Source organism: Sminthopsis crassicaudata, chromosome 1 (genome assembly GCF_048593235.1).
Source record: "Sminthopsis crassicaudata isolate SCR6 chromosome 1, ASM4859323v1, whole genome shotgun sequence".
In the NCBI taxonomy this organism is placed as follows: Eukaryota; Metazoa; Chordata; class Mammalia; order Dasyuromorphia; family Dasyuridae; genus Sminthopsis; species Sminthopsis crassicaudata.
Window position 1 is genome coordinate 733,226,948 of NC_133617.1, and position 12,391 is coordinate 733,239,338.

At 36.8% G+C, this 12,391-nt stretch overlaps 1 protein-coding gene across 16 annotated transcripts in view; it reads left to right on the forward strand.

Annotated features, from left to right (window-relative positions):
- The window catches only part of CADPS (calcium dependent secretion activator), a 550,474-nt gene that overhangs the window by 432,933 nt on the left and 105,150 nt on the right, over positions 1–12,391 (forward strand). For all 16 annotated transcript variants that reach the window (XM_074284209.1, XM_074284210.1, XM_074284212.1 and 13 more), the window contains 2 exons: positions 1,190–1,346; positions 2,455–2,596. In XM_074284209.1, the coding sequence (XP_074140310.1) occupies positions 1,190–1,346; positions 2,455–2,596 (299 nt within the window). The remainder of the gene's footprint in view (positions 1–1,189; positions 1,347–2,454; positions 2,597–12,391) is intronic.

Genomic DNA, 12,391 nt, shown 5'->3' on the forward strand with positions numbered 1-12,391 from the left:
CATTCCCAATAACCAATAGGTGTGAGAAGAGCTTGGCCACTCAACAGCCCGTTTCATTTATGGAATTCTTTTCCATAATCATCTTTCATGTTTCCAGTCTCCTTCCCATGTTTTTTTTGGGGGTGAATGCTCAAAAGTGTTTCTGATGTAAATACTTTCAGCCACTGGGGGTAGGGGGTTGGATTGGGTTATGATGATGGGTTTTTGTTTTTTTTTTTTTCCTTTTGCTCTATCACTTCCAAGTGAGCCCACAAGGTCCTGTGGACATCACCACTCATGCTGCATGCTCCCTTGGCAGAAGTGATTACTAAACATGCATGCATGCCTTCAAAGTACATTCACATCTGGCCATGGCTGATGAGAATGTCACTCCCAGAGACCCTGCACAATGATTTCTGAGGATCCACGTGCATGAAAATGAGTTACTTCACTGATATTTTTTGGTTTTCAATGTACATGTGTTTCCAGTCCCCAACCCTCACACCCTTAAGAAAAGTAAGTCTTAAATCTCTTCATGTTTCTCAACTTGAGCCTGTTGTTTCTATAGAATAGATAGGAGATTGAAGCCAGTCCCTTCCCACCCCTTCCCCAACTATTCAAAGGCATATTAAAGACACAAAATCGAGTGTATACATTGACATCGGTGGATTTACGTGGCTTGGTGGTTACCTTATGTGAAATAACAGAAGTAGTTCCTATCAGTGGAGAAATGTGAGTAAATGAGTTTGGGTGAGATTGTAGACCAACTTTAGACATCCTAGAAGCTTAATTATTTTGAAATTTCAAATTAGCAGAAAACCCATAAACACAGTGAAGAAACTCCCGACTTTTGATACTCACAAACAAGAACTAGCCAAGTACACTGGTCAGCAGCATGACTCAGAATTTGTAGCATTATTGTAAATTGAACAGAAGTTCTGTCCGCCATCCCTTCCATCACAAGCCCTGCGTGCCCTAAGAGTCTTGACCCTCCAAGACATTCCTGAAATAGAGACAGGTGTTGCCTTTGTGCTCTGCTCTGGATCCCCAATTGTATTTTTAAAGAAAGCTGTTCTCTTTACAATAAAACTAGTAACCCCTTTGGATGGCCATTTAGACTTGAGCAGCTAAAGGCTTGCATTTGGGGGGCCTCTGGTAAAGGTGGAGACTAACGATTCCTCTGCCTGTTGTTCTTCTGCCTAACTTCAAGGCCTTTGCATGGTGGTCAGACTTAATGGTGGAACACGCTGAGACGTTCCTGGCCTTGTTTGCAGTGGACATGGATGCCGCCTTGGAGGTGCAGCCCCCAGATTCCTGGGATAGCTTCCCGCTGTTTCAACTGCTCAATGACTTCCTCCGTACCGACTGTATGTATCATTTACTATATTTCTATAATTTTCTATAATTTCCCAAATAAACAAGAAAGGAGAAACAGCAGATCAATTATGCTAGCCTGTAGTTACTGACATCACGCTTTCTGCAAATTCCTGTGGGTAGAAAGTACTTTGGCTCTAGAGTCTGGGGATCTGGTTTTAAATTCTGTCCCCCGTACCTGCTAGTGAGATCTTGGTCAAGTCACTTTACCTCACCTACAAAAGGAGGACCACATGACCAAAGAAGTCCCTTCCAATTTTAGGTGATTCATCCACAGGTATTAGCCCTCCTTCCTTATCATTCAATTAGAAGGTGACTCTCCTCTAAGTGATAGACACAATTAAAGTACAACATAAAAAGATGTGGGGAGAACATATATATATATATATACACATATATATATATATATACACATATATATGTATATATATATATACACATATATATATGTATATATATATACATATATATATATGTGTATATATATATATATATATATATATATATGTGTATATATATATATATATATATATATATATATATATATATATATATATATATATATATATATATGGGGGGGGTGTTTCCCCTTAAGCAAGGTAACTAATTTTACCTTTTTTACATTTGGTGTTTTCCATCAAAATTATCTGCCTTCTAAAGGAAAAGGAACTTCCAGCATTGAATGCCCATACTACATGAGTTGGGAGTGGGGGTGGAGTGAGAAATGGAGCTGTACAGGATGTTCCTTCTCCTTGGAAATATGGGGGGGGGGAGAGGGAGAGATGCAGGGAAAACATAAGAAATGGTGTGGGATTTTGTTGTTGTTGTTTTAAAGGAACATGACTGTTTTTCTTTTTCAAAGGGCTACACAAATGGGTAAGATTTTTTAAAAATTCAATCTTCCTTCCAAACAGATTTAAGGATGAGTTCCAAGGCCGTTCTTATGTTTTGTTTTGTGTGTGTGTGTGTGTTTTTTCCCTTTTCTTTTTGGCTTCCCTATCGGCAGCATGTTTATTGTATGAGACAATGCCTCTGCTCAAGAGTCTGTAGGTGGCTAGAACGACTGTGGTTTCTCACTCCACTTTTACTTGTCTGTTCTAGATAACTTGTGCAATGGAAAATTTCACAAACACCTGCAGGACCTGTTTGCCCCACTTGTGGTTAGATATGTCGATCTGATGGAGTCCTCAATTGCACAGTCAATTCACAGGGGCTTTGAACGGGAATCGTGGGAGCCAGTAAAGTAAGGATACCTCCTTTAATACCTCGGAGTTTGGGTGCAAATGGATAGAGAGTCATGCTGAGTTAGTTTAGTACTCTACTATATATTATGTTGTCATTCTACCCAGAAGCAAAAGCCTCAAATTATTGCAATTATCATATTCATTTTAGGTTCCTATGGTCCAATGAACTGGTTTCAAAGGGCTCATGAAATCAAATTATTGCTTGAATTAATTTTACTGTAGATTTGGACACAAAAAGTGAAACTTTACTTTTAAAAAATTGGCTCTAATATCTGGTCCAACTGGTCCATTGTGACCACTGGCCAACTTGATTACAGGAGCAGCCCTATATATCCCTTCCCATGTATGACTCTTGGCTATGGGGTTGGGGGAGGAGGGAAGAAAGGGAATGAATATGATCTGCTTCAGAGTTTCCAACTTAACCCTTCCAAAGTACCCTTCTATGGAATTTAGGACCCAACTATCATTTCCTTTTGTGAGTTTGGAACAAGAATAATGTCCATAGTTGGTTTGTTTTTTTTTTTCTCCTCAGCTTGGTATTCATAATAACTGGTATATTCCAATTTTTTTGAGTGAATTTATATCAAAAATCTCTGGTGGGGCTTAATCTGGATGGTTTTAAAGTTTAAGTAAAAACCTGAGCGGAATATCTTGGGCCATTTCAAGCACTTAAGGAACTGGATGTTCCCAGTCTCCACAAAAGGTCTTTCCCAGGGGAGTCTCATCAGCAAACTATGTTCTCATCTTTGAAAATAAGGTCCTACAAAGCTGCATGGTAGAACTGATGTAGAACTCAAGAAAATCAGCATTCTCATTTCCAATAAGACAATAGGGATGTCCCAGATCATCCCATTTAAAACAACCTGGTGGCAGTAACCTATGTCCAGATACCGAAGGAAAATATTAGCAAGCTAATATATTCGAATTCATAGCTCTCTCAATGTAGCCCTGGATTTTAAAATAGGGGGAAATAGTGGGTTTTGAATATATAACATTAAATAATATTTTTTTTTAAATTTAAATCAAGGCTTATTTTGTCTCCAAAAATATCTTCATAGTGGAAAAAGCTAAACTGGTGCTACCAATTTTTCCGAATTGCACTGGATTATACATAATTATTCACTTAACTTGAGTTTAATTTAGGAGAAGATTACACAGACAAACACATACAAATAAATCAGTCGTATCTACTAATTCTTTTTCATGGGAAAATTGTGACCCTCTGAAAGCCTAAAGTTTCTCATTCTCTGCTACAATGAATTTGGAAATTGAAATCTATTTTCTTAGTCCTCTCAGAAATAGAGGAGTGATTCTTGCATTTTAAGAATTAAATTTTGAAAAAGGGAAAATAGCTTTAACATCAGACTTCCAGGATGACCTGAGTGAATATCACTTACAAACAATACAGTGAGATTTTTTAGGGGGCAACTAAGTGACAGAGGATAGAGTACTGGTCCTGAAGTCAGGAGTTCCCAAGTTCAAACCCTAACTTCAGACACTTAAACACTTTCTAGCTGTGTTACTCCAAACAAGTCACTTAACTCCAGTTGCCTCATCAAAATATATAAATAAAATAAAATAAAATAAAATGAGCCTTAGTGGGAAGCATAAATTAATTTCTCTTATGAAGATCTGTTTGTTACTAAAGCTATCTTCTGTAGACTCCATGCAGCAAATATGGAAGGGTACTTTATACACCATACTCTCCAACAAATTGGGATTATGGGGGGGGGGGGGTGGATGGAGAGACTTGAAAACAACAACTAGAAAAACAAACTGAATTAAGATAATATGAAATCATATGATTCGGATAATCACAGAGGCTAGACCTCTGATTCATGAACAAAATATGGATGAGAGAGAATAATTTCATAGCACTGGATAAAATGAAATCCAGCAAATCATTCTCAGTAATGTAGGAGTATCTCCAGAAATGGATGTCTCAACCTTAAACACCACATGGGGATTATTGAAGAAGTGTGCTATTAATCTCCTTCATGACCCTCTGATACAGAGTTTTTAAGGGGGACAAATTTACCCATTTGAGAGGAAGTCTTTTCTTGGGGGTGTTGTTATTTGATTTTTTTGTATGTTTGATGAATGTATTTTTCCTCCAGTAAAGAATGTGTTTGCTCTTCATTATGCTTATTCTAAAATAAGAAACAAGTTCAAGTAAATAGGTTTGATTTTCTGAATATTGTTCAACTCAACCATCTAGCTATCTCTCTCTCTCACGGCTTTCTCTCTCTCTCTCTCTCTCTCTCTCTCTCTCTCTCTCTCTCTCTCTCTCTCTCTCTCTCTCTCTCTCTCTCTCTCACGGTTTCTCTCCCTCTCTCTCCACCTACCTTTCTCCGTCTCTATCTTTTTTTCTCTCGGTTTCTCTATTTCTGTCTCTCTTTTCCCTGCCTCTCCTATTTTCTTCCTTGTAAGTTTTTGTTTTATGAATGTATATTTTTAACCTCATTTCTTTAAAAGAAAAAGAAATCTTGGTAAGGTACTTATTTCTTTTGTTGCTTTTGGTGAGGTAATCAGTTGGGATGAAGGTCATACACATAGTAAATGTCAAGTGTCTAAAACCAGATTCAAATCCACATTTTCCTCATTCTAGGGTCAATGCTCTGTCTACTGAGTCACATGGCTACCATAAAACATCTATTTCTTATCAACCTTTTAGTTCTCCATGATGTGCAAATGCCAGCAATATATTGATTGCATTGTTAACCCATCAGAGCACTCTCTGTCTCTGACATTTCATAAGTTGTTCCTGTGGTGGGAGAGGACTTGAATGAAGTAGCTCAGAGAATTTCTCTCTCAGAGAATTTCAGACAGTTCTCATCTCTCCACCTCCTTTGAGAAAGTTGCTGGGGAATGAAAGGATCAGGTAGGATGTCTATTTCTGTCTCCATGGGTTGGTATCAGGTTATAATATCATGATTTCTCAACCACCCATAAGTTATTCCAAAGTAGAACACCACCCACTCCCCACCCCCAAAAGACTGCAAATTTCCTGGGAATAGGACTTGTGTCTTCTCCAAAAGTTTTATCTCCCCCAGCACCTAGGATGGTGTTCTGAGCATCATAGATACTTAAGGATAAGTGATTGTTGAATGAGGGCTTGTACAGAATAGTGTACAGGGTGTTAAAAGACATGTGTTCAAATATCGCCTCTAATCCTTATTAGCTATGTGACCAAGAACAAGATATTTAACTATTCTGACCCTCTGTCTCTTCTTCTACAAAAGTGGGATACGAATGATATATTCATTATCTCTCAAGTTTTTTCAAGGTTTAAATGAAAGGTTGCTTAGAAAATATTTTGCATTTTAAAGCTCCATTTAAATCTTGATATGACACATAGAAAATGAGTTAGATCTGGTATAAGAGCAATTGGATTCAAATTCTGACTCTGATATGACTCTGGGAAAGTTGTGACCTTTATTTGCTCATCCATAAAATGAGAGACAGCCTCTGGGATCTTTTCCAGATCTACACTAAGGATTCCCTGATCCCATGTTCTCATATTTGTAAATCTAGGAATTTAAGAATTTTTCTTGGGGCAGCTAGATCCTACAGTGGATAGAGTATTGGCCCTAGAGTCAGGAAGACCAGAGTTCAAACTCTGCCTCAGACACTTAACATTTCCTTGCTGTATGACCCTGGGCTAGTCACTTAATCCCAATTGCCTCAAACTTGTCTTTTCCCTTGCTAAGGGACAGAATTGCCTGGGGATTAAGACAATGACTTTAGAATCAAGAAACCTGGGTTCTTCATACTAACCATAGGCAAGTTACTCCATCTCTTGATATAACGGGCATCAAGTTGCCAACTCAAAGAGCATTTATTAATATCCCTTCCAATTTGAAGTCTCTGTGATTATTTTCTTATTTTGTAAAGACCAGGTGGCTTAATGCAGCTGCTTTTCCTTGCGAGTAATTCCTAAGTAGATGGAATATTTGTTTTCTGGAGCCTATACTAAGTAGAATAACATATGGTTAAGATCTTATAAAATCATAGAATTCTTCCCTTTCCCTTTCAAACTAAGGTGGAGCTGGGACTAGAACAAGGTTTCCTATTGTCATCGAAGCACATCATCACACATCATAAAACATCTTCAGGAAACTCTAAAAAGCCTCATTAATAAAGATTTCAGAATCATGTTTTTAATGTAGTCCTTTATGCCATAATCAATATACACTAAATTTATGCCTCAGAATGATTCGTATCATTGTCAGAGAGATGTGTGAGAAAAGGATTAAAGTTACTTTTGTACTTAATTCATGTATTTGAATGTGCTTTTTTATTTTTTTGCCAAATGATTCCAAAGTACAAATAATGGCAGTTCAAAAGCACCTATTAACTACTGTGCCAGGCACTGTGCTAAATTCTGAGAATATGAAGAAAAGTAAAATACATTTCCTTTTCTCAAAGAATTCACAGCCTACAACAACAAACATCAGGTTATATTGTATATCACCTTAAGGAAGTACTTCCCTCAAAATATCACCTTGAGAAGTAACCTGTATAAAAGTTATCGACCTCTGAGACAAAGTATTGATTATAATAACAAAAAACCAAAATTAAGGTTTTAACTGAAGTACTGCTTAAGGGTTAAGCTGTTACTTACTACCTTGGGACCTGGAGTGCATTCTACCATTTTAAGGACCTCAGTCTCCCCATCTGTCAAATAAAGATTTGGGGCTAGATGCCTTTGAAGGTCTCTTCCAACTTTAAGGCCGAGAATCCTCCATATACATGGCACTCATTTGCAGTTGGCACAGCCAAGTATTCATTCCATCCCAAAATGATGCATAGTGCCAATTCTGCCAAAAGTCACCCATCTGCTGGTGCAGTGTATGTTTTGATCTTGAGGCTAAAACAGAGGACAAATGAATTTCTCAACAAGTTCAGATACACATTATGTTTCCCTTGACTTTACTCTAAAATATCTCTCTCACAACCAGCACCTCTCCCAATTGATTTTTAGATGTGACCAGATTTAATCAAAAGTCAACTTCAGTTCACTTGACCCAATAGTGTCAAGTTAATAATCACAAAGATAATGAGACAGGTTAATAATCTCACCAGTATGAATAACCCCTCCATTGATACAGATTGCAATCCTTCCACATTTTTCTCATCCTATGGAATTTTTGTCCATCTTACCTGAAAATCCTCCTAAGAGTATCCAATTAAAATTCTGGAAGCCTTCAGATTAAAAAACAAACAAATAAACAAAAAAAAAGTAGAAAAAGCCAGTATATTGTATCCAGTCACATTAAAATTCATAATCAGTGATATGTACTCTTATACATAAACATTATATATATATATATATATATATATATATATATGACTTAACTATTGTATGACCTAAAGAAAAGGTATATCAGTGATGTAGTGAAAACAAAGGAAAATATATGTATAGACCAATGCTTTCAAAAGTAGCCATAAAACTGGAAAATATTCCAAAGAATCCATCCAGTACTTCAAATAAATCTTCCAATGAATTCAATTCCAAAAAATACCTACTACGTACAAGACACTATTCTAGATACTGGGCACACAAAAACAAAATAACTAATAGTTCCAATATGAAGTTCCTGTGGTCATCAGAGAGGAGAGAGAAGAGATGTTTACATTGAGAAGCAAATAGGAAGAAAGCATAGAGTTAGAAAGTCCAGGTAAAAACTCCTGCTTTAGAAGCTCTGTGCACAGTAGAAAATAGAAGCAGACATAGAAAACGGAGAAACAAATGATCAGGTTATCAAAGTAGTCAATAAGATTGATGATGAGGACAAGATCTAGGGTGGAAACCTCTTTGGGGGGGTTTTAGGAGGATCATAGACAAGGATTATACAAAAAGAAAAGTTGTGGGTAAGTTGTGCATCCATGAATGGTTCAAGGAACCCCTACATTCCATCCCAGGACAGAACTGTTGCTGTCCATCCCTCATTCTCACTAGTTGGTCAGTCTTCCTATTTGTCTATTCATGTATGTTTTTAACAATGCCTTCTAAGACACTTCTCATATTGTTGCTATAACAGTGAATTCTGCTTTCATTCCTCACATGTCCTCTGAGACTCTTGCAATTTTAATTCCTGTAATATTGCTGGTATTCCATGATTCACAACCATGGAGCATCACTGAGAAACTGATGAGGTAGAGGGGTGTTTTGGTTTTGGTTTTAATTTATAACAATCTAGGCTTATAGAATACTGAGTACTTGAGCAATTTCTCAGTTCTTCCTACTCAATATTGACCAAGTTTTTTGTCTATCTGCTACACCTTTCAGAGAGGAAGAGGAACTGAGACAGATAGACAGAAGGAGGAAGTTTCAGAGAGGGAAGAAGAGCAAGAAAGAAAAAGGATGAGAGAGAAAGGAAAAGAGAGAGGAAGAGAGAGAAAAGAAAAAGAGAGATGCAACGAGAGATGCAGAGACAGACAGAGACAGAGAGATGAACTAATATCATAGACCAACCATCCAACTGCACATGATGATTTGTTCAATAAACATTTGTTGTCCATTTGATTCTTACTAAGGAGAATGAATATGCTGTTTAACAAGTATACATTTTGCTGAGGAGTTTTATTAATATTTCAGGACTCATTTCAGGACTGGCATTATTTATTGCAATGTCCCTTTTTCAAGATTACTGCAACTCAAGGGCCATCTAGTCAAATCCCTTTATCTTACAGAGGAAGATTTGGGATGATTAAGTAATCTATCCAAGTCTATGCCCTCTGACCCTAGAGTCAATGTTCTTTCCCCTGGGTTTTACAGGAGTTGGAAAACATCTTCACTAGGAGTCTTTCTTTTATTTTAGCTTTGAACTCACCTCTGGTGAGCAGACATTTCCTTCTTTTATGTCTCACCTTATCTGGCTACTCTTTGAATAGATGAACAAAGATAAGTCTGCTTTAAGGGTAGAAGGTAGATAGAGGCAAGTTAACAAAGAGCAGCCACAGCACTTACCTGTCAGTCTCATGACAAAGTAAAGATGTAGGTTCTTTGTAGGAAACTACACAAAAGCAACTTTATCCCTTTTCTGTCTTGAGCCTGGATGCCCCCTGGGCAGGCAGAAAAGCATTGACCATTCTCACCAAGAGTGTAAAAAACAATGGGAAAAAATGGCAAAAAGGGTATTATATCTTCTTGCTTTCTTTTTTTTTAATGGTAGGTAAGGGACAGGTCCTAAAATGTTCAATTCATTTGGAATCTTCTTCCTATGAAGATATCTCAAAAATAACTTTCTGCCTCTAAATCTATGCCAGCCCCCCCAACACTCCCTTCATCCCCAATGAGGCTATGTGAGCAAGTGAAGTCTTTCTTCCCAATTCAGTCTAATTAGCCATTTCCGCTTCCTCTCAGGGCATATCTAGGACTGTGGTGACTCATGGTTCTGAGTCTTTTTCTCAATTTCCTCAGCTCCTGGGATGATTGAAAATTAATTCAATTCCATTTAGGAAGCAGAGATTAAGTATTTAATATGTATGGGCCACTCTGCTAGGAACCTGAAATTCAGAGAGTAAAATTAAATTATCTGCCCTCAAGGAGCTGATGTTCCACCGAAGGGAAAGTGGTAACATATAAACAGACAAGTAAATAAAGAGAATATAAAAATAAATATGAAGTAACTAGGGGTGGGGCTACACTAATAACCAGGGCAGTGTTCTTAACCTGGTTTCTATGAACTTTTTTATTATATTTTTGATCATTATATTTCAATATAATTGGTTCCCTAAATAATCTGCTGTATTCTATTTTTCGTATTTAAAAACATTCTAAGAAGAGGTCCACGGATTCCAGCAGACTGTCCAATTTGTCCACAGTACAAAAAAAGATTAAGAATTCTTACATTAAGGGAATATGGAAAGGAGGTAGTGCCTGAGCCAAGCTTTGAAGGGAGCTAAAGATTCTAAGAGAAAAACAATCCAGGCATGGGAGGCAGATGCGTTATTCAAGAAATTTGGAAATCATGATTTTTGTTAGTTTTCTTTTTTAAAAAATTGGGTTTCTATTAAACTAACAAGTTTAAAAACACTTAGAGGGACAAGAAATTTCTGTATGTGAAAATTCATTTCTTGACTCCAGTATAAACTAAACACTGCTTGAAGTGGGAATGAGGTAGAAGAACAGACCCACATATTAAAGGCACAGTCCATTGGCTTAAGGTAAGTTAGGGTCTAAGCTATCCAAAGCATTAAAAAGAGCTTTAATTTTTAGGAAGAATACACTGGCTACATTATTTATTCTCCATAGCTATTTACAATGCAAAGTCATTCACGGCTGTGTCTCTCTTCTTGATTAAATGATAGTGCCCATATCAATAAGAGGAAAAACCATTTTAAAGTCTTTCTGTGTCTGAGTGGACCAAAAAGACCTGATTCTAAATGTCATTTATAAAATAATTCTCTAATCCAAGGACAGCATGATGGTAAAGTAGAATGGGAATTCAAGCCAGTGAATGTGTATTAAGTACCTATTCAACACTGAGACCTGGTCTAGAAGCTGAGTGGGAAGTAAAGTCAAATCACTGACCATCTATTAAACAAAGTATAGATTATGTAGCTGGGACTATAAATACAAAAGGGAGCCAATGCTTGTTCTCAAGGAGTTTTCATATTGCTGAAGGGATAGCACATGAACAACAAATTCCTCATTAAACATAGGATATAGACCAAGTAACTCAAGATCACAGGGGATGGGTGTAGGAGGATGCTAATACCGAGGGGAATAAAAGCAAAATCTCCAAAAGAAGGGGACCCTTGAATTGAATCTTTCTAAGTGGGAGAGGTGAAGAGAGAGCATATTTTCAGGAATAAGGGAAGAGTCTGTGCAAAAACTTAAAATAAAAAATTGATTAAATTACATGACCAGAGACCATAGGCCAAGTGGACTCAAATGTCAATTGTATAGAAAAGAAAGCGGCCATGGCTAACAAATAATTTTCATTTTCCTAATGTGTCCCTACTCATTCTCATTAGTATATTCTAAAGCCAAGGTAATAGTTTGGTCTTTTTTATTTTTTATTTTATCTACAGATTCCCAACTGTGATCCTAAAGAAATATCATGATGGAATTCATTTTTGTTATACTAGCTGGAGAGTTCTTTTTAAAATAATGATTTCTAATAATTACCATTTCATCAGCTAAAGGTGAAACTAATAACTCACATTTCCATAGCACCTAGTAGTTTTATAAAGCACTTTCCTCAGCTCAATCCTGTGAGGGAGGGAGGTAGTAGAGGCATATTGTTTCCATTCCACAGATAAAGCAACTGAGAGTCAGAGAGAAGAAACTTGCCCGTTGTATAGTAGCATCATTTGATCATTCAAAAAGAGTACAACCCCCTCCCCAATCTACATGTGTATTAGTAAAATATTGTGCGTTCTTTAGAATTGCTTACTTATTAGGATATGCTATTAATATCCAAATCAAATATTAGGAATGTTATTAATACACTACATTATTTTGCTAAATAAATAAATAATGTTTTATCATTTCTAAAAGTCTAGCATCATAATGTGTTGTATAAAGGAAATGTTTCCATGTGAGTACAGCTCAGTATTCCATTCCAAATGTCAGATTTTACTAATACAGTATGTTTTGTTAATAGGTCTATTTTTGAATTTTAGAATGGAAAACAAAGCTCTTTTCTGACTTGTGCACGACCATCCAGCTAATCTGTGTAAATTAAGTTGCGTTTGCATACATTTGTATGTTATTCATTGCTCTCTGCTTTTCATTTACTCAGCACTGACATTTGTAACTTCCCAGGCTACCATCTCAAAAG